This window comes from Bombyx mandarina, chromosome 15 (genome assembly GCF_030267445.1).
Source record: "Bombyx mandarina strain Sakado chromosome 15, ASM3026744v2".
In the NCBI taxonomy this organism is placed as follows: Eukaryota; Metazoa; Arthropoda; class Insecta; order Lepidoptera; family Bombycidae; genus Bombyx; species Bombyx mandarina.
In genome coordinates, this window is record NC_143221.1 from 5,693,260 (window position 1) to 5,715,803 (window position 22,544).

Sequence of the window (22,544 nt, forward strand, 5' to 3'; positions counted from 1 at the left end):
GGGACGAAAACATAGAAGCAAAAAATTTGGATATGCCGAAATAATAAAACACAACAAAATCACCGCCGGAGACAATAATGAAGATATCCTAAAAATGACTCTCAATGTGAAATTTAAAAATCAAGATGGATTATCCGTATTGTAGATTTGTTTTTTCTTTTAATTTTTTAACTCCCACTTTTTATCATATTGTACAAATAGCCATAATGCTCACTTAAGAGCATTATGGCTATTTACCATTCACCCATTTTTTGTTGCATTCGCCCATTTTTTATTTTTATTTTGTGTTATATGATATCCCTGTCAAGATAATCCTAGGATCTCAATTACTAACCTTAAGCCAGCTATGGAGTGTTGCACGCCCGTTCTGTATATTACTGTCGCAAGCTAATCAATCGTTTTGATGACGACGATAAAGACGAGCACAGCTCAGTGCAGCAGTGTAATGCAATGCGGTATTTGTTACTTCAAATATTAAATATCAACAGTAAAGAAGTCGGAGAAATATTAGTCAATATCTTGTAAGATTTCTCTTTTAAGTCAAAATATCTAGGTAATGTTTGCTATCTCTTCTGTCTTTCTACCTCACCTCAATTAATGTATTCTTTCCATAACTTCTTTAAGCTATTCGCGAGTTACCTGTTGCACGCTCCTGGTGCTATGACAGAAAGGGCTTGGAATGTTGGGCAGCCGTTATGGTTGAGACAATTGAGACTTATATACCTTTTGTCTTGAGATGTGAACTTTTTTTTTCTCCTACTTATTCTGATAGCCTTGAGAGGCTATTTCAGCTTCGTCCTAATATGTAGGTGAGCTCACGGGGCTCAAATCAGGGTGTTGCTAAAACTGGCTCTAGCAAGAGCAGTGCTTCGTAGGATCTACCACCAGATCGGAAACGCGAGCCACTGAGAAGATCTGGCGAGAAACTCAGTGGGCTGTGTCTATTGGTTAATTCACTCGTCGGCTACTTCGTCGCAAGCGATGGGAACGACGAGGACGGTGACCGGTGCTTGTGGTACCTAAAAGCACTGTTAATGGGTAACCTGCGTATCTTTTTGTTCTTAAATAAAAAAACTTCCCGTTTTAAGGGTATGATGAAATAAGATAAAAGAGTTCCATTTTTTGTTTTAAGATGGACACTGGTAAGCTATTTTTTAATTTTTTTATTTTTTTTTATTGCTTAGATGGGTGGACGAGCTCACAGCCCACCTGGTGTTAAGTGGTTACTGGAGCCCATAGACATCTACAACGTAAATGCGCCACCCACCTTGAGATATAAGTTCTAAGGTCTCAGTATAGTTACAACGGCTGCCCCACCCTTCAAACCGAAACGCATTACTCCTTCACGGCAGAAATAGGCGGGGCGGTGGTACCTACCCGTGCGGACTCACAAGAGGTCCTACCACCAGTCACAAGAGGTCCTACCACCAGCTAAGCTTTCGTAACCACCAACAAGTAGTTTGTGAGCTTTTTTTCCCGTTAAATTTATAAAAAAAGCTTGTTTTAAATTTATCGTACTTCATTGTATACTGCGTTGTTGTAGAGGACAATGTATGAAGTAAATGAAGTAAACTGGTGTTTCCGGAGGATGTTACTCTTTGAAGTCGTATGATAAATACCACTTTAAGGAAAACGTTATCTGTTTAATCTATGAAGTACACACAATTTAATGATCTGATTTGAAGAGTTGGAAGTCGTGGTGGTCCAACGAATGTAATGCCCAGTTTTTTTTTCTTTTTTCCCTACTTATTCGCTGGTATTCTGAGGGGTTTATTCCTAGATTCATTAGCGAAGCAGCTGCTTTTGAGTTGTTAGAACTCCTTCGGAGGCGTTCGGGTGGCTGTTAGTTAATCGCACCCCTCCTGGCTGAGCCTTTGCTCGTCCACCTATCCTTGTGAAACTGGGAAGGCCTCCGGGCCACCAGTAATCCTTCGATCATAAAGATAAAAAAAGGGCTGTTTCCGCTACGCGCGGACGGGCATGCTCAGTGTGCTTATATGCCGTTGTGCCTTTGTTATTTAGTTCTAGTTTAGTATTTGTCTGGCGGCAGGTACCAATTTTTGAAATGAAAAAACGTACTGAACACATGTTCACGAACGACTATTACGCTGTTAGCTCACCTGGCCGGTACTCGTAATAGGTCTCTCCAGGTCATCCAATCCTGTTTCTGCAGAATAGCCGACACAGCACCGGGGTACGCGAGGAATGTCGATCTTCATGACAACTTAACCTTAGATCCGATACGTAAGTATTTTAAGGAAGCGCCACACCGCTACTTTGATAAAGCGGCGCGACACTATATCCCTCTAATTGTGGCCACCGGTAATTACACAACCGACCAGAGCGACGGGCCAACACAAAGCCACCGTCACACTAAACATTTCTTGTCGGATCCCTTGGGTCCGTTCTCGGTGCTTTTAGTCTCTTCAAAGTTCCGATCATCATCTCCGTCGAACTCGTCGAATACGATGAAAAGTTCGACGATCGAACTAACCCACAGACACAGCCCATTAAGTTTCTCGCCGGATCTTCTCAGGTGGTAAATTCAGCGAAGGACTGTTCTTACTTGGGATAGCGTTAGCAATTTTCTTAGGTTGAGCTCTTGCTCACCTACTAGTCCGAGCGTGGCTGGAATAGCCCCTTAGGCTACCAGCAATTAAGTAGAAAAAAAAGACTATTACGATGGATTAATAGCACCATGTAATAAAATCAAACTTCAAAAATTCATATAATTTTGTGTACTGTAGAGTATACCGGTAGAGAAGTATTGTAACACAAAAGCGGTAGGTACTACCACCATCTAGCCTATTTATATCTCAGAATCACGGGTTCTAATTTGTAGGGTGGAACAAATGTTGAGTTTACTAGGGACTCTTCATATCGCATAGAGTGGAGATATTTTCGTTACGATGTCAATTGTTTCAGGGAGCTGTCTTGTTAGATCCCCTAAGTCGCCTCTTTAGGTCCTTCTTCACTAATCGGTCAATAGGTACTTAATGAAATTATAAAAAAAAACAAATGAACAATGTCGGTGCAAAAGAGACTACAAATGTGTCACATTTATTGAAAATATATCAATACATATTACATTCTAAATAACTACAACACTAATGCTTAACAACAATAATTGTTTTTATTTCTTATATGTCGTCTGGCCAGTATATTTGCGTTATTTTGTTTAGGCGTTCGTCGACTTTTGTGCCGTCAGATGGTTCTTTGCCTAAAAGGAACACGTGACAGTCCATTATACCAAGGTACTCATTCTCGATGATCTTCAAACGTATTGGGTAACGACGAAAGACGCCGAATTCCAGTTTAGCTAAACAAAATAACAGGAAACGGATTAGGAGTTGCCAAAATCAACATATTCTTTACTCGTTATAACATAAACACAGATCATGTCAAGTGAATAGGCTTGTGATAGAGACTGTTTATCCATTCACATCATCCATTACAATGAATCTAAAACAAAAGACATTGTTTTCAATGTGAGTTAATATTTTAATTGGTGATATTTAATACTTTTTATCGATCTGTCTTTTCATATGGAAGAAGGGTTTTACTGGTGGTAGGACCTCTTGTGAGTTCGCATGGGTAGGTAAGTAATGCAGTAATCCGTTTTGGCTGAAGAGTGGGGCGGCCGTTGTAACTATACTGAGACCTTAGAACTTACATCTCAAGGTGGGTGGCGCGTAAATGTTTATAAATTTTTAACGTTGTAAATGTCTATGGGCTCCAGTAACCACTTAACACCAGGTGGGATGTGAGCTCGTGTGCCATCTAAGCAAAAAAAAAAAGCGGTCTTCAGGAAGTAGGTTTGAATGGATCACAGATAATCCCTTGTTGGGTTTGGTTAGATTTAGGAGTTTGATCCGCTGCTTGTTATTCACGCGTTCGAACCGTATACGGACAGAATTCGTATAGGGCAAGAGCGCAAAAGATGCTGAGGTTCCGTACTCACCGTAATCTTATTTTACCACCGCGTCCCAGAAGTTTATTTTTATTTTTTTATTGCTTAGATGTGTGGACGAACTCACAGCCCACCTGGTGTTAGTCCGGATTAGGGGCGGGTTTCCCCTGGAGAAACGCATAATTTACATAGGAAATTGCAACGTGGACTACGGGCGTTATATTCCAATTATCCGGTCATATTTAAATTCGAACAGCATCGAGTAGTCCCAGTCGCAGGGACACACGATTATTATTGTCTTTAATTTTACTAAGGCAGCCTATATTAATTATGTCCCTTTGTCGCGAAAAGGAACAACTGAGGAAGTAAGAAAACTCTTTAGTCGAGCATCAAAACTTACCAGTCGGCGGAGGCATGTTTAGAGTCCTGTAAAAACCGTCGCCCTCAAGACGTTCCAGATAATAGTCTTTGGTTACATTATGTTTGTCACTCGGACAAGGTATTTGCATTCTCAGTGTTAAGTTCTCCCATTTCATTTTGTCGACGTAATTCCCGATCATTTCTTTTAATTCGTTTCGTTCCTGAACAAAAACCGTAAAATTATCTATATGATGTATGGTCAGAACTCAATACGTTTATACATTACGTTACATTTCGAGGTAACATTATATTTTCGCTTTTAGTAATTTCATTTTGGCGCATACCTAGGACTTAATTTGGCTTAATGGAACATTAAATAACACACCTGTTCGTTGACCGAAGTTAATTGAACACATTCGGAGTCCCCGAATGCGTAAGTTTTCTTTGATTTATGTTGTTGCGGGTGCCATGTGCCAATAACCTGGGCTTCGTTGAAGACGTGGCCTTGCGGAGAATTTTCACAGTTTTGCTGCTTGTCGTGTACATCGTTGACTTTCGGAGACGCGTTTATTACTCCCACTGCCAATAATACTGCAACAGTGATTAGCATTAAATAAACTTAGTTTAAAAGGTAAGCCACACTGTACACGTTTTTTTCATTACTTTATTCGTTTATTCATTGGTTAGTAACTATAGAGGAGAGCTATAATTTATTAGATTTTTTTTTATTGCCCTTGTAGGCAGACTAGCACACGGCCCACCTGATGGTTAGTGGTTACCGTCGCCCATGGACTTCAGCAATGCCAGGGGCAGAACCAAGCCGCTGTCTACCGAAAACTACAGTAAAAAGATAAAAACTTGTACACCGAATTTAAAAATGTTTTGTTCGGTTTTTGATAGGCTTTATTTCTACTATAAAACAACTATAGCCAGTTGCGCCCTGAAAGAATAAACTGTCGATTTTCCAACAAAAAAACTTATTTTGAGTGAATCTTTTTTCTTTATTTCCACTACTATTAAAAAGAAATAAAACTATGTCAAATATTAATTTTAAGTTTCAAAAACACAGTGTTAGTGTTGTGAAATGCACATAAGTTTTTCTTACCGATTAGAATACATCGACGCTGTGGCGACATGTTGACATCAGAACGCAACTGAATTCATAAACTTAAGAATAATAAGCTGCGAGGATTGCGCGAGGGACGAATACATAGAAGCAAAAAATTTGGATATGCCGAAATAAAAAAATATCAGTTTACTTATTTATCACCAGAGACAATAATGATGATATCCTAAAAATGAACCACAATGTGAAATTTAAAAATCAAGTTGGAGTATCCGTTATTGTAGATTTATTTTTGTTTTAACTTTTTAACTCCCACTTTTTAACATATTGTACAAATAGTCATAATGCTCTTAAGTAGTGACTAGATTAACCCAATTTTTCTTTTTGTTTTGCGTTATATGATATCCCAATCAAGATGAGCCTAGGATCTCAATTATCTTAAGTCCCCTGATCTAAGATCCCCTAAGATCCCTGTTTGATGTGATAGCCGCTTAACATGCCGCGAGCTTTTCTTCTTTTCCATGACCAAATCAAGACAGGATTATGCGATCTTTCTTCCTCACGTTATGATCTTAAAAATCAAGTTTTTTTTGCTTTCGTTTCCTCTCTAGAGATCTTAGCTAGCAACTATGGTCATCGTTTAATAAAAAGTCAGTCATGAGTTTGTTTGTTCAGATTTAAAAAAGTTTGTTGTAAATTTATCGTAGCTCATTGTAGACGCTCTGCGTTGGCGCAAATAACAGCCGTGAAGTAAACGAAGTAAACAGGTGCTTCCTGAGGATGCTCCTCCGTGAATTGATATGATAAATGCTAATTTAAGGAAAATTTAATCAAACTTATTAAGTACTCAGAATCGTATGAACTGGTTTGAGGGTAGTCGTTATATAAATGGAATTTTATTTAATCAAACTTATTAAGTACTCAGAATCGTATGAACTGGTTTGAGGGTAGTCGTTATATAAATGGAATTTTATTTAATCAAACTTATTAAGTACTCAGAATCGTATGAACTGGTTTGAGGGTAGTCGTTATATAAATGGAATTTTATTTAATCAAACTTATTAAGTACTGAGAATCGTATGAACTGACTTGAAGGGCAAGATAGTTGTTATATCAATAGAATTTTGATTCTTATTTTATGTTGGAAAGCAGCAGGAAAAATTCATTGAATTAGGTACATTGTTCTCTCAGTTCATTGAATTACATTTTGAAGGGTTTTTTGACTATGTGAATCTCTTTTAATAGTAACAATACGAAAGGAAATTATTATCATCTTATATAATGACAAATCATCAGGACATCTTGCGAGACATATGAACAAAAGATGGACATTAGAAACTACAACATGGGAAGGACTAGTGGGCAAAAGAAGAAGAGGACGACCAAGGAGCAGATGGATCGACGAAATAATAGCAGCAACTGGAAAAGAATGGAGAAACAAAGCCAAGAATAGGGAAGAGTGTAAGTAAGTTGGACTAGGCCTATACCCAAATGGGGTTCCAATAACATAATTTTATGTTTAATTTTGTAAATTTTTATTTGATAAGGTGTTTTTTTTTCTTTCTTTGTTTTTGGAAATAATATGGGCTTATTATTGTTATTATATATATATTTTTTAATTGCCTTTGTAGGCAGATGGGCATACGGCCCACCTGATGGTGAGTGGTTACCGTCGCCCATGGACTTCAGCAATGCCAGGGCCGAGCCAAGCCGCTGCCTACTAATGACAAATTGGCTACTGATTTTATGGAGCAAACGGTGTTCAGTTACCGTTGGACCGCAGGGTTTTCAGTGCGTCCTGTGTGGTTAAATGCAAAAAGAACACGCGTCCTTTGTTCTTACCTTAGTTTTAAGCGTTTGCAAAATGCTTTTTATTTCATTTCTCTCGTCGTGCGAATTTAAGCTTCATCCTCAGAACGCGTAAGTGCATTTTAGCTTAAGTTAAAGGATTACGCGTTCATTTCAGTGGTGAATGGGCGAGGGTTGTGGTTAACTGCGCACGCGCTCCGTGTATTGATAGCTTTCGACATTCATTCTTTGTAGTCGAGCATCAGCTGTCATTTTGTAAGAGCTATTATATAAAAGCATAGGTATAATTTAAATGAACTTATTGTTTAAAAATTTATTAACTCATAATGAAGAGAAAGACTGTGAGTCCGCATCCCATTCAGCTTTTTTTGGGTTGAAGGTATTCTATAATTCGCAAGTACTCTTTCTGCCACGAAGCAGTCAATTTCGTTGAGATTAAATGGTCAGAACAGTCTTGCCACTTAATAATTGAGGCTTCAACTTCGTATTTTGTAAGGCGGCATTTTTATAGCGAAGATAGCTGAAGGTTTTATGACGGATTCGAACACCGTTGCATCGCTTGATTAGAATGCACCGGGATTCTTATCCTCTAAGCCACAACAACTTTAAAGGGGAAGATCGTCGAAAAGAAGAAGTCGTTGTGCTATAAAACTTAGACTTAGAACTTATGGCGGTAGCCATTACAGAACACAAGATATTTGACAGATGTCTGAATCTCGCTTACGATATTTTCAAGATAATAATAATTATTATTATTATTAATACTTTATTTCATTATTTTTTTTAAACCGTAACATTTTGTTAGTAGTAATTACTTATAATCTATGTTAGTAACTTAAAAAATCTAACACATAACTATCATTATATACATTTTATACCATTACATTTTTTTTATTTTTTTTTCTCCTTCCAAGTGCCTACTGCAAAGGCTATTGATCAGCAGTCCCTCGATCTTGGTCGATATGATTCTCAAAAGACTGTTGCCACTGTCACGAACTCGACGCAATAACGATGCACTTCTCTTCCGCATTATTGCAAAGAAGTCATCGGTGTGAGATGTCGCAAACATTGTGGATGCACTACAAAAGCGCGGCAGTGATAACATCATCCTAAACGCATTATTATATTGAACACGTAGGGCATTGTAGATAAGGTTGCATATATACAAGTTTCGAAAAACAACATTCGGACAATTCTAGACACATTCGGACATTCGAAGATCTTCCCTTCGTCGTAAACCTACAAAATTATGTCTTACGTCTTACTTACGTAGGTCCTAAGGTTGGTGGCAGCATTCACATTGTTACGGTTACCATTTAACACCAAATGTAGTGGCATATCATTTACCAATCGAGTTCTATAAGCATAACGGTGTTCATGTAGATAATACCGAATCTATTTTAACGACATTGACTTTTAAATAAAGAGACAGAGCGTGACCTATCACAAAAAAATTAAATGACTATATCTCGACACAAATTTCCTCAATAAAATCTTATATTTTATTATGGTCGTCACTAATAAAGCCAAGAGCAGGACGAGACTAGACAATTCTTCGATATTTCATATTAATGTGGTGCATGGTTCGTGGCATCAGCTCCATATACAGTTCCAGATTGTCAGCCGGTACATGCGTTGCTGGTTTGTTTATGCGCTGGAGCTATCAGAATAAGATTAGATTGTGCTGTATCTTTGCATTGTGCACGCCCACTGTGGACCAGGCGTGCATTTTACTCTTTTACCAGTACAACTGAAATAGCAGTCAACTTATATTTAGAAATTTATGTTTTTAATAAACAATCTTATCTATATATAATATATATAAAAATGAATTGCTGTTCGTTAGTCTCGCTAAAACTCGAGAACGGCTGTACCGATTTGGCTAATTTTGGTCTTGAATTATTTGTGGAAGTCCAGAGAAGGTTTAAAAGGTAGATAAATATGAAAATGCTCGGAATTAAATAAAAATAACAATTTTGTTTTTCCTTTGATGTGTCCCCCGTCGGAAGGGATTCCTTTTTATTGTTTTAAGTTTATTTTATACAAAAGTTTAGGTCTTTTATTTATCGATTGAGGCTCTACGAAGTCTGCCGGGTCAGCTAGTTTTAAATAAAACGTAATTCTGTTTATACGCGTGTGCATTAAAATAGACCTTTGCTTGCAATTATAACATTTCGAAAACGATAAAGTTTGCATTGAATTTTAATAGTTTTAATAAATAAGATTAGCGCGCTTGCACTGCACCTTTTTCGGAAACTATGACTAAGGCCATCTTCATAACAAAGGTTTTCATTTTTAATCATCTGTAATATTCTGTTTTCGTGTTAGCCATCTAAACACGGGTTTAGAATTATTTTAGGTGGTAGTAAGTACGTAATCTTAATTTTCATTGGTCATTTACTGTGATGCGCTGGTGTTTTTTTTTCCTACCTATGCTGATAGCCTTGAGAGGCTATTTCAGCTTCACCCTAGCGTGTGTAGGTGAGCTCACGGGGCTCAGCTAACACTGGCCCTAGCAAGAGCAGTGCTTCGCAGAATGTACCACTGGATCGGAAACGCGAGCCACTGAGAAGATCCGGCGAGAAACTCAGTGGGCTAAACGCAGATGTTCATCACATCAGTGCACCAAGCAACCGCCCCACGAAACACTCGAAAAACATTATCACGAGCTGTTCTAAAATTAAGAAAATTGAGAATGCACACATAAAGCCTTTTGTTCTGTATTCGGGACACAGACATCCCGGCGCGGTTTTAATTATCGCTGCCCGAGTGCGTTAATGTAATCAAAGCTCGATACATCATATTCGGACTATCGCTCCGCCTCGGTTTGATTAATATTTTTAATGAGCGGCGGTGCCAAACGAGTTAATTAAGCGTACGTTTTTTTACCGGTGCCACCGAGGCCGGTAAACGGGCGCATCAATCACCGCTTTGTGTCCGCCGCCGAACTTCTTAATGATTGAAATGACGGCCACAGGAACCCCGCTCCAACATTATCATGCACTTTGACCGAGCTCTGACAAATTTAATCCCAACCAATAACTGAGAAAACAGATATAAAAGGACTTGATCTTATTAATACGCTTTTAATAGCTTGAGACGTATGTATGTTAGTGTGTAGTATGAAATTTGGTATACTTATTAAGGAGCGATGTCAATTCTATATTTAAAAAAAAAAATTGAAAAAATTGAAATTCAACTAAAAAATTAAAAATAAATATTAGTTGAAAAAAACTAACAAAATACGCTTTTATAGAAAATCCAACTAAGAAATAGAAAATAAATTTTAATAAATTAGAATTAAAAATAGCGTAAGAAAAAATGATTTTATTGTATAAAAAGCGTGGATTTTTGTAAACGTATTTTGTTAGTTTTTTTAAACTATTCTTTTTAATTACCAACGTGCTTAAATATATTTATTTTGTTCATCAATTAGGCTATGGCCGATGCCGACGGCTATATCGAGCTACTGCGCTCGCGTAGGTGGACATCGAGATAAAATATAAATCAAATTATCAGCATTCAAAATTAAGAGCAATGCTTATCTGCAATTAGCATAATCGTTTGCACGCTAATTAGCGTGTCTTTGATAATATCAATGCTTCAATCAATATAAAATTATATTAGCCTTCTCAGATGTGTCCACGTGGGTTTGTTCTTTACTGATTGTCAATATAGGTAGGTCAGGGTAAAACCTCTTCAGTAAATGCTTAGGGTCGCTGATGCACACTATAAATTTGATGGAGACTTGCTTCTCCCTGAAGACTATTTTCTAAGCTGGTTTGAAGAAGAAAATGTCAACCAGCAAATAGCGATAATTGAGAAGATCATCTCAAAAAATTGTTATATCCACAATCCAACATACAATACAAAAGACATAAGGTTTTTCTGTAGACCCAAAAGTTTCATATAATTTGTGATATCAGAATGAAGTATCGGAACACCTAAACGACCTAATTTCATATGAAATTACAATAGAAACGATGCTAAAAACGAAAGGACGGGATCTCTTCAAACAGTTCCTCAGAGTACTTTGCATGGAAACGGTAGAAAACAAAGTTCATAATAGTAAGAGTTAGTTCTTTGCATCTTTGAGTACAATAATCTAATGCGAATCGGGTTTCTAAGAGTTCACTTGTCGTGTGAAAAGCGTTGACCTCTGTTACAGTTTTTATGGACTACTGTTACTTACTGACGCAAAAGTAATTGAGCGGCTTAGGATGATTTTTCGCTCAAAGATACTCAAATTCAAAATTCAAATTCATTTATTTCAACTTAGATGTCAGTATGACACACTTGTTGAATGTCAAAATACAAATAACAATGTTAACTCTACCACTTCCACTTCCACTTCTAGGATACGATAGGATACTTCTTACCATGTTAACCGGTAATGCTAAGATAATTAAGACAGTACGCTAGATTGTTCGTGATTTTACATATCAAATGATTGACAAACTAACTGGCAGCCAAATGGACCAAAGAGTGACGCAAGCAATTCTTTACCCGGAAAAAATACACTGTGTGTTTTTTATCCGAATTACAAATTGAATAAAAGTGAAGCCGCGGGCAGGTCCAGTCTATAATAAAACTTATAATTGGCCACTTCTATCTACTTGTTACTTTTATAAATTATCATAATTTTTTTTCCATAAAATAACATTTATGCCTCAGTAAAATTTAAATAATGAGATTGTTAGGTAGATCAAAGGAATGGGTAATTTTGTATGATTTATTTGCTAGATTCAGAGCCAAGCACGTACCTAATGTTGCAACACTTGGCCTTTGACTGATTTCTACTTCTAAAATGGCAAGTGTTGAATATATCTAAACAGTTTATTTTGTAAAACTAGTGGGAAAGATTCATTCGTCAAACATTATTAATCATAGCTCGCCGCGGGCTTCGCGCCGTCAGACTGGCTATAATTTGATAAAACGCAATTAGCTACCAAAATGAAATTTAATCTTAGAACAAAAACCTGCAGCTTTTTGTAACTCCATTAATAATAGAATTATAAAAATAGAATTGAGCTTATTCCTTGAAATTTGTTATCCTACCCTATACTGAACAAAAGTGTTTTAATCAAATTTCTTGAATGAATTCTGACATGATTCACTTTTGATTTATACCACGGACTTGGTATGAAAATCTCTCAATTTTGTTTTGTTGGAATGTTTTCAACTGTGAAATTTAATATGTCCTGCTTCAAATTTTTAGGCAAGTCATTCCAGTGGCAGTATCAAGTGGAACTCGCACCGCGGGGTCTAATGTCTAATTTACCGCGCTACCAACAGGTGGCAGCAGTGCGTTCTTTCAATTCTGACAGACGCCATTGCTTTTACGTCAGAAGGCTGCGAATAAAATTAATGATGTTCGCGCCTTAATGACGTTTCACAACGCCGCGCTCCATTGTATCCGTAATACAACAATTATTGAGATCATTTATTAAGTTTATTGATCTTTTAACTTAATCTTTTATTTCGTAATTCAGTTGAGTGCGAGAGCGCGAACTTTGTATTAAAAAAACCTCATATGTTGTGGTATTTTTTGGACTATTTTTGTCATTATACGCCGTGATGTGAGCGGGTCTTTGAATGTAGAAGCAATTACTGCCCCGCATGTGGTTTGATTATGTACGACGCCACGGTCCTATTCTATCTACCGAGGAGACTATAAGCGCCGGTAAAAACATTAAGCACCACACCACACCCATCGCAGATACTCATTGTAGAGCATCCGTCGACGGTACGGTTATTTTTAAAGCTAATAGTCATATTAAGATGCAGTGTATTCTTTGGTAATATACTCTTTTTAGAATGCAATCTTGGAGAAAAATTAGTTGTAACGTATAAAATATAATAATATTTTTAAGATGTTCAAGTGTTGACGAGGGTCTTGGTAGGAAATACTGAGTTTATCCTTAGTCTGGCTCGTAGACTAACTTTAATTAGTTGTCGGCGAACCCTTTATGCATCAGAAGTCCTAGTATTAAACTTTGTTTGTGAACCTATTTGAAGATTATTCACTGTTTACCCAACACTTGTTGGCTTGCAGCCCGTCGCCATATTTTAATTATTGATTTTAATACTATCATTTAACAATAATCGGCCCGAGACCTCGTCGGCTAATGTACGTTAGTAAAATTTGGCCATGACCACTATGTCGTAATAATAACGTGACCATTAACGAAGTTTTGGAACGAAGTTCATTATGGGACGATGCGGAGGGGAACCCTAACCGGGGAAAAACGTCCGTAACGTAAGATTTTTTCTATTTAGTTTGTTATCAACAGATGTCGCTGCACGTAAATTCAACAATTTCTGAATCGTGGAGACGAGATGTTACACAGTTGATAGACGTTCTTGTATTTCTCTTGCTAAATCATACTTACCTGGCGTAGTGGATACCGTGAACATGCATGCGATTCCCCCAGGGCGAGGCTTCTCCACTGCACTGCGGAGTGGTTGACCCTTGCGATTATTTTTTCAATAAAAAAATCATAATAAAAAATGTATACCCGAATAATTATCATTATAAATGAATTATAAAAAATGTATACCCGAATAAAATATCATTATACCTCGAATAGAACTTAAAATTAATATTTTTATAATACGGAATTTCGTTCCTATCCGGTGTCCCACGACACCACACATCTTTTATTTTATTTTATTGGGGCTTATTATACATGCTCCATGTCTAAAACACTAAGCAGAGCTGTAATCGTCAGCCCCGGTGAGCTTTAAGCAGTGAAAAACGATGATCAAATGAACTTAACCCATAACTGGTGTTTTTCAGGTATATACCGAAGCTGATAGACATCGCAAAGTAAATGTAACCATCTATTAGAGGACATGAGGTTGAAGCTTCAATTGTATTTTAGTAGAACGCGATCTCTCTTTAAATCTGAACGCGCGACTGCTTTTATTGTTATTGCTTGGTTCTATGACGGTGCTCACAGCTCGCCCTACCATTTGTATCTGGCGTACCTAATCTTTTTTTGTTTTATTGCCCTTGTAGGCCGACGAACATATGGCCCCCCTGATGATGAGTGGTCACCGTCGCCCATGGACTTCAGCAATGCCAGAGGCAGAGCCAAGTCGCTGCCTAATTGTTGGTAGCCTAAGGAGTTATTTTATCTACCCCCGGATTGGTAGGGGAGCTCACGGGGATTAACTTGAGAGGACTTGCTAGCATTAGTCCCAGGAATGCTTCGCTGAATCTATCACCGGATTGGAATCGCGAGCCACTGAGAAGATCCGGCGAGAAATACAGTTGGTCCATACAGTATATATGCTACTATATATAATTTATAGCTTTGATATAACTAGTCAGGTCATAAGTATTGTCACACAGTAAAAACTTTTCTTTTAGAATGCTGGCCACAAAAAAGTTTATTAAATTCGAATTTCGAATTGTTCATGAAAATAAAAATGTATACTTTTTAGAATTTTACTCATTTTTAAATATGGAGTGGACGCTTAAAGAAGACCGTGTTGCAGTTATTGCGTTGCATCGTTGCGGTTACGCGCCAATTCAAATTTTTAACATACTGAAAATTTTGAATATAACCAAAAGATTCGTTTATCGTACCATCAAACGATATAATGAAGACTCTAGTGTAGATGACAGGTCAAGAAGTGGTCGCCCTCGGTCTGTTAGGACTCTAGCAGTGATAGAAGCTGTGAAGGCGCGAATTCAAAGAAATCCCAAACGTAAGCAGAAACTGTTGGCCCTTCAGATGGGGTTAAGCAGAACCACGGTGAAAAGGGTGTTAAATGAAGACTTAGGGCTTCGGGCATATCGAAGAAAAACAGGACATCGTTTGAATGCTCGTCTAATGGACCTGAGACTGAAGAGATGCCGCGCTTTGCTGAAGCGGTACGCGGGAAAAAAATATCGGGAAATTCTTTTTTCGGATGAAAAAATTTTTACCGTAGAAGAGAGCTACAACAAACAAAATGATAAGATGTACCCACACAGTAGTGAAGCAACTGTATTCCGCGTGTCCAACGAGGTCATTTTCCATCCTCGCTCATGGTATGGTTGAGAGTTTCTTATTGGGGCTTAACAGAGGTACATTTTTGTGAGAAAGGTGTAAAAACGAATGCCTTTGTGTATCAAAATACAGTCCTGACGAACCTTGTGGAACCTGTTTCTCATACCATGTTCAATAACAGGCACTGGGTATTCCAACAAGATTCGGCGCCAGCTCATAGAGCGAAGAGCACACAAGACTGGCTGGCGGCGCGTGAAATCGACTTCATCCGGCACGAAGACTGGCCCTCCTCCAGTCCAGATTTGAATCCGTTAGATTACAAGATATGGCAACACTTGGAGGAAAAGGCGTGCTTAAAGCCTCATCCCAATTTGGAGTCACTCAAGACATCCTTGATTAAGGCAGCCGCCGATATTGACATGGACCTCGTTCGTGCTGCGATAGATAACTGGCCGCGCAGATTGAAGGCCTGTATTCAAAATCACGGAGGTCATTTTGAATAAACTTTAGTGTCATAAGAATCTATGTTTTGTTAAGTTCATTTTGGTATATGAATGGTTACATAATGAATAAACTTGTTTCAATTATTTTACATTAAACATGTGACAGAATTTATGACCTGACTAGGTACATATAGCTAAAATGTTTTAAGAACAACTTTTCGGCTGTTGGTATTAAGCTCTAATTAACATCCCTAGCTCTCCGGGAAATTGATAAAGGTCGTAGGTTTGTAGTTGTCGTAGCCTAAACGATAATATGTCCATCGTTCTTGTTGATGTGTCGTAGGCGGTTAATTTCCTAAAGAAAAAACGTTAACTTTCAGACGTATTTGACACATGTTCACGCACTACTTCCACGATGAAGGAATAAAATCAAACCCGTAAAATATATTTTTTTTGGTACTTATTCGCGGTATTTCCTCGCATGGGCAGGTATTGTGCGTTCCTGTGTCAAGAGTGGTATAACAGTTATATAGGTAGAATACAATTGACAATTCAGCCTCATATCTCAAGGAAGGCGATATTTAAGTTGTAGCGTCTAAGTGCCTCGGCAACACCTAACACTAGTAGGTACTATGAGCTTATTCAATCATCTGAGCAATAGAAAAGGGAACATTAAAAACTTTAAATACTATTTATTATTATATATTACAATTGGCTACGACTACATTGTATGAAATATTATAACGTTTCATTTAAAAGTGGAGAATAGGAAAACACGTATACCAAATAACATAGATTATGGTATGTTCGATATAATGGAGTTGTTCAGCGAGATCGAATTCTCGATGTTATTTTCTGTATTCACAATAATGCAGCCGACATTAGTAATTTAGCTACTCATAAGCAGCTATAGATAAATTTATCAGTAATTCTTAGTGATCAAACCCCTACTCTAGGATATCACTGTGTATTTGTTTTATTTTTGTTTTAGTAGTAATATATATTAATATAAAAAACTTCTTTTTAATTTGCATAGTACACCTGTGATAGGTTTCCGTCGTGCGTGCATTCATTTGGGAAAATGTTGCCATCCGCTTAGTACTTCCTTTAAATTTATTTGAAGAACATGTTGGTGATAATACTTGTAGAACCTCATTTATTTCAGTATCGAACGTGGCAAAAATGATTTCCTTAAACGCATCTTTGACGGCTTTAGTGCAACGGTAAAAAGGCGGCGATGTGGTCAAACCAAATATTCGTTAGAAAGAGACTATACGATACTGAGCACAGAGATAATATAATCAATGCAGAACTGGTTTTACATTGAAATAATTACAGAAATCGATTTGAATATTTTAAATGTAAACTTATATAGGGCCGTTGCGATTTAAAACAAAATATCAACACTAAAAGGAGACGGACATATATAACTACAGGATTAAGCTTCCGAGAGAATGAGATAGAATAATTCGGAAGGCTTGCCGCGTGCTTCTAATGGGAAATCGTTTTCAGCTACGTGAAGTACCGTGGTGGGGTCAGAGTAGGATGATATTAAAGTGAAATTTGACCAAAGAATTTAATAACTATTCTGTATAACCTGTGGTGAACAATTACGATTTTCAATCGTCAGCACCGAAATGTTTTTAAAAGTTCTTCTGTGTTCTTATTGTTGAATTTGGTATCTTATCTACACTAATATATTATAAATCTACAGTGGTTTTTACGGATGTTCCGTTATAACTACTGAACCATGCATCCGATTGACTTGAAATTTGGTATCCATATAGAAAATACATGTACTTAATGGATATGTTAATATTTATATGAGTGTTGGACTCCCTACACCAGTTACGGAGGCGTTAATGATGAGAATCTTTGTGGGGGTGAGAAATAATTATGTTAATTTTAAATGCCTAGCGAAGCGGACGGGTACAGCTAGTAGGATAATAAAACTTTACTCTCGGAATGATTAGCAATAAAATCGATATCTATGAATTCTTTGTTAACTAGTGTATGCTGCACCCTTGGTAGGTGTAAGGACCATGATCGGCGGAAACGAGCGCAATTAGATGCAATCGTATTGAAATTATTGTAATAACAGAAAAGAATCGATCGGTTAAGAACGCGGTACGCTTCACGATTGGCGTAAGGATCGCCAATGCGCGTGCACACGATCTACCGATCCGGATGATAAGCTAATTACAATAAACACGACCGACCATTGTGCCTTTTATTATTGTTTTTATTAAACATGTTTTCATTACACAAGAATATTCTGCGTCCAGTACATTTTACACGCCGAAAATTTGTGTTAATAAGAATGCGTACATGCAAATACAAAAATCGTTTATGATCAGAGCAGTTGCTGGGTTTTATTTAAAAAATAGTAATTTCTCTGGTGTAAAATATAAATTTTCATTTTTTTTTATTAATTGGGTGGGTTTTTTATTGTCTCTCTAGGCAGACGAGCATACGGCCTACCTGATGGTGAGTAGTTATTGTCGCCCATAGACTTCAGCAATACCAGGTGCAAAGCCAAGCCCGCTGCCTAGCGTAAAGGGAATGTTGTCCGTAATGCCAAATCTTATAATAATATAGATTTTTTTCATCTGTTAGATGCAGAATACGGGGTCATTTATTCTGGTGTGCTGCGTAGCCTTGCGTGCCTTAGCTGGCACAGGACTCACAGACTATAAGTTGTATTAAATAATAAAAAGTGTAAATAAGTAATACGTTCTAATTAAACTTAAAAAGGAGATAAGTGGGATATTTTTTTATTTAGCACCAATAATTAAAACGATCTGAGTCTACAAAGCTACTTTAGTTCTTTCTGTGTTTCAGACCGAACATTCCCTGTGAAGTTCTATTATCACTTTATTAATATAGCACCAATCGTCATCAGAGCTGGGTTCATTCATACTGCCTAATTATTGCTGCTACTGCTGCTTTGTAATTCTCAGTACTTTCCAGAGATGATTTTCGCCACGTTTCTTACGAATGAACTCTTCACGTTGTTCCTAATTCGGGATGCTTGCTACACAGAACTGTAGAACAATGTGTGTAGTTTAAAAAAAACACTTCGATAGCAAACTGAACAATTTTTTTGAAACCCTGAACGTACCTGTAGTAAAGTATGTAACGTACTATTTTTTTAATTTTTTTTATTGCTTATATTGGTGAACGAACTCACGGCCCACCTGGTGTTAAGTGGTTACTGGAGCCCATAGACATCTACAACGTAAATGTGCCACCCACCTTGAGATATAAGTTCTAAGGTCTCAAGTATAGTTACAACGGCTGCCCCGCCCTTCAAACCGAAACGCATTACTGCTTCACGGCAGAAATAGGCAAGGTGGTGGTACCTACCCGTGCGGACACACAAGAGGTCCTACCACCAGTAATTTTTGTGGGTCCGTGATACTTATTCAAATATCCAACTTTATTGGACGTCTAAAAATTTATTAAAATTAGGTTGAAAGAGTCCATTAAATAAATAGAGACTAGAAAATGTATGTCAAGAAAACAAAAACGTGTAAAAAAATCGAATACCAACAGAGCTCTGACATAAATATAATTGAAATTGTAAAAACTAAACACATTCTAAAAATATTTACGTTATTTTAAAATATCGATTCGTAATATGCCTTTGTACTCGTTGGGAGGACCACCGCGGAGAGCCATTACGGAAATTAAAATGCGTGTAAGTACAACATCTATACATTTTAATTATTGAAAAATGCTTGTACCAGCTTGAGACGGTCAACGTTTTATGTAAATATCAAAATAACCTGAATGGTTATGATAACGGGTGAATGAAGTTTATTTATAGTTGGTTATGAAACTTTTTAGTGTTCCCTGTATTGATTTTTGCCATTTATTTCAAGTTAATAAACAAGTAAGATAAGGTATTTACTATACCTAAAACTACTTTTAAGATTCCTTCTCGCTTTTTTTGTTATTACAAAAATAATACTTCCAACGAATCAAATACTTTACACTTTTCGTGATTCACGGACGACGTCGAGTTTAAATCGAAATTAAATCGTAAAAGTAGTTTTAATTATAAAATAGGGAAAGTTCACTTCGAATCAATTATACTTTTTTCCAATTTTTTTTTGTCATTCTTTTTAGTAGTGGTTGGCGGTTAATTACTGCGATCAGTCGAGTGTTATAATATTCCAAGCATTGTGATACTTTAAGGTAATGTATACTAATTTTATTCTATTGCAATTAAATAGAGTACCGGTACTGATAATTGTTTATTGGAAATAGATAAAAAAATACTATTTTATTTTCTATTGGTAGCAATGGTTGGTCCAAAGACGAAGGTTTCAAAGAGTGCATCAAGTCAAGATTTTGCCCTATGTTAGTAGAATAATATACAGTTACGGCATAAAAACAAGTATGTACACCGCAACCTGAAGATGAAATATCTTTATTATGTACTAGCGACCCGCCCTCGCTTCGCTTCGGAAACATTAAAACACACATGAAACCAAAAAAAAAAAATTTTTAAAAGTAGCCTATGTTCATCAGGGACAATGTCGGCTTCTAATGGAAAAAGAATTTTTCAAATCGGTCCAGTAGTTTCGGAGCCTATTCGAAACAAACAAAGAAACAAATCTTTCCTCTTTATAATATTATTATTATATTATTATTATTATTATTATTTATTTATATTTATTTAAAATCTTATTAATTACATAATATTTTTTTTAAAAATTTATTAAAAATACAATTTTTAAAAAACACTTATAAAAATAGATTGCCGCTGATGGCGGTGTCTACGACACAAGCCACCAGTGGTTAGGACTCCAGAGTGAGAAACCTCCTCACAATGCGTGCAGTATCGAGGATAACTGCTTTCTGTATTTGGCCCTTAACCCAGCTGGATAACGAAAGTTTCTTAAGATGTTGATCGAAACTTTTCGCTATCAAGCCGTGTACCGATACAACTATTGGAACAATGATGGTTGAATCAACATGCCACATGGCGGTAGTCTCGTGGGCCAGGTCTAAATATTTTATTAATTTGTCCTTTTCTGCCTTCACGAGGTTCTCGTCATGAGGAATTGTGATATCAACCAACACTGCTCGACGCGCAGATCGATCTATTATCACAATATCAGGTTTATTGGCAACAATATACCTATCCGTGATAATAGATCGGTCCCAGTAGAGCGTAACATGACCATTATCAAGAACTGGTTGAGGTTGGTATTAGTAATAAGGTACAGCAGAATCAAGAAAACCATATTTCAGAGCAAGTTGTTGATGGATAATCCTAGCCACTTGGTTATGTCTATGCAAGTACTCGCCGTTAGCAAACCGAGAACAGCCAGAAACAATATGTCTAATAGACTCTCCCTGTTATCTATACTATAATAATATTATTATTATAGTTAGTATTATATAAACGAGTAACGGCCCTTTTGGTAGAGTAGACACTGTCTTATTGTATTTAATTTAAAGGAATGGTCACACGAACTGCCGAACTCTTTAATGCTTTTGTATCAGACCCCTGATCCTTTCCTTTCCAAAAACCTTCGCATGAATATTGTTACAGCTTGGACGGATAAATAATAAGCTTGTACTCGTTACTCAAGTTATCCATTTTGGCCTTTGATAGACCGTCACACTCACAGGTCAACTTGACCAACGAAGTCATCCAAACTTCACCAAAATACCTACTCTTAATTAGAGCTCTCAATCTACCTAAAACGCAATTTGTTAAGGTGCTGTTGTGCGTTTAAAGTAAGCTTTATGTTGCAGTTGCTATCGAATCCATATCCATAATTACGTTTCACGACAAATGGCATTTTAACAAGAGCAATTCGAATTAGCCGCATGCCAATTTAATGTTGTTTCCCCACAGAAAAACATAATTATCTGCGGTTTCGCCCACCCTTAAATGCTTAGGCAAAACGGACTCGGCCTCTTTTGCACAGAGAATTATAAAAATAAAACTATAGTGGCATGAATATTATGGAGTAATTATAAGGCATTTACAAAATTCTGTGTACGTTTTGAAATGTCGTCTTCCGTCGCCAAGGGCTGGAACAAATGTTCTCTTGTTTTTTATTTGCCATCTTTAGAACGTAAAGACTAGGTTTATAAGTAAAAATAAACAAAAAATTCAATTCGTTTTTTGTGTCATTACTGGTATTATTTAAGAAAAAATCTTTTTTTTAGTTCATTTTCTTGTTTCAATGAAGACGTTGCATAGTAAATTAATTAGGCATACTATAGGTGGTGATTCAATCCTGAGTTACAAGACACGTTGTAGGAAAGTCCGCTGAAGATCCACGTAGTATTTACCAGAGGAAAGCAGATTCATTTAAAACAGTTTGGAGCCCAGTGGTACGTACGTTGGTAAGTTATTTAAGAAACCGTCGATGCCTAAATGATAAGACGCCTGGTGTACTAGTTAGTCTCCGGCGATGCTACTAAACTGTTATCCAAAGCCGCAAAATGAATATCTTTCCTAATTATCTGGCAGGTAGGGCATATTTTACTCTCGCACTTATAAGTACATAAATATATCCCATACAGTTTATCGTTGCCGCGATGCGTTACCGTCTAAAGTTAAAGGCAGCCTTTAGATAATATAGTCGAGGCTTCGACGTGGTGAGGCTCACGTTGTGATATATGTATGTGAACTTCGGTAACCAATTAACTCCAAATGGGCTATGGACTCATTAATCTATCTAAGGAAAAAAAACACTTTTTATTTTTTATTTTTTTTATTGCAGAGATGGTCGGACGAGCTCACAGCCCACCTGGTGTTAAGTGGATACCGGAGCCCATAGACATCTATAACGGAAATGCCGCCTCTCACCTTAAGATATGAGTTCTAAGGTCTCAGTATAGTTACAACGGCTGCCCCACCCTTTAAACATTGCTGCTTCACGGCTGAAATAGGCAGAGTGGTAGTACCTACCCGTGCGGACTCACAA

At 37.1% G+C, this 22,544-nt stretch overlaps 1 protein-coding gene across 1 annotated transcript; it reads right to left on the bottom strand.

Moving 5' to 3' along the window:
* Positions 1 to 3,026: 3,026 nt before the first annotated feature.
* LOC114242940 (uncharacterized) lies at positions 3,027 to 5,524 on the bottom strand. Its single transcript, XM_028174273.2, has 4 exons — positions 5,376 to 5,524; positions 4,656 to 4,861; positions 4,311 to 4,491; positions 3,027 to 3,319 (listed from the first exon to the last, which is right to left on the bottom strand). Exons 1-4 carry the CDS (start codon positions 5,404 to 5,406, stop codon positions 3,141 to 3,143), a joined length of 597 nt encoding a protein of 198 aa, XP_028030074.2. The 5' UTR covers positions 5,407 to 5,524; the 3' UTR covers positions 3,027 to 3,140.
* Positions 5,525 to 22,544: the final 17,020 nt, after the last annotated feature.

Bases quoted from the DNA above. Each gene is read 5' to 3' on its own strand.
- LOC114242940 (XM_028174273.2), bottom strand. From the start codon at position 5,406: ATGTCGCCACAGCGTCGATGTATTCTAATCG. The intron at 4,492-4,655 runs GTGTGTTATTTA...GTTTTTGTTCAG, and splicing joins TAACTTCGGTCAACGAACAG to GAACGAAACGAATTAAAAGA. The intron at 3,320-4,310 runs GTAAGTTTTGAT...TATTTTGTTTAG, and splicing joins AAACATGCCTCCGCCGACTG to CTAAACTGGAATTCGGCGTC.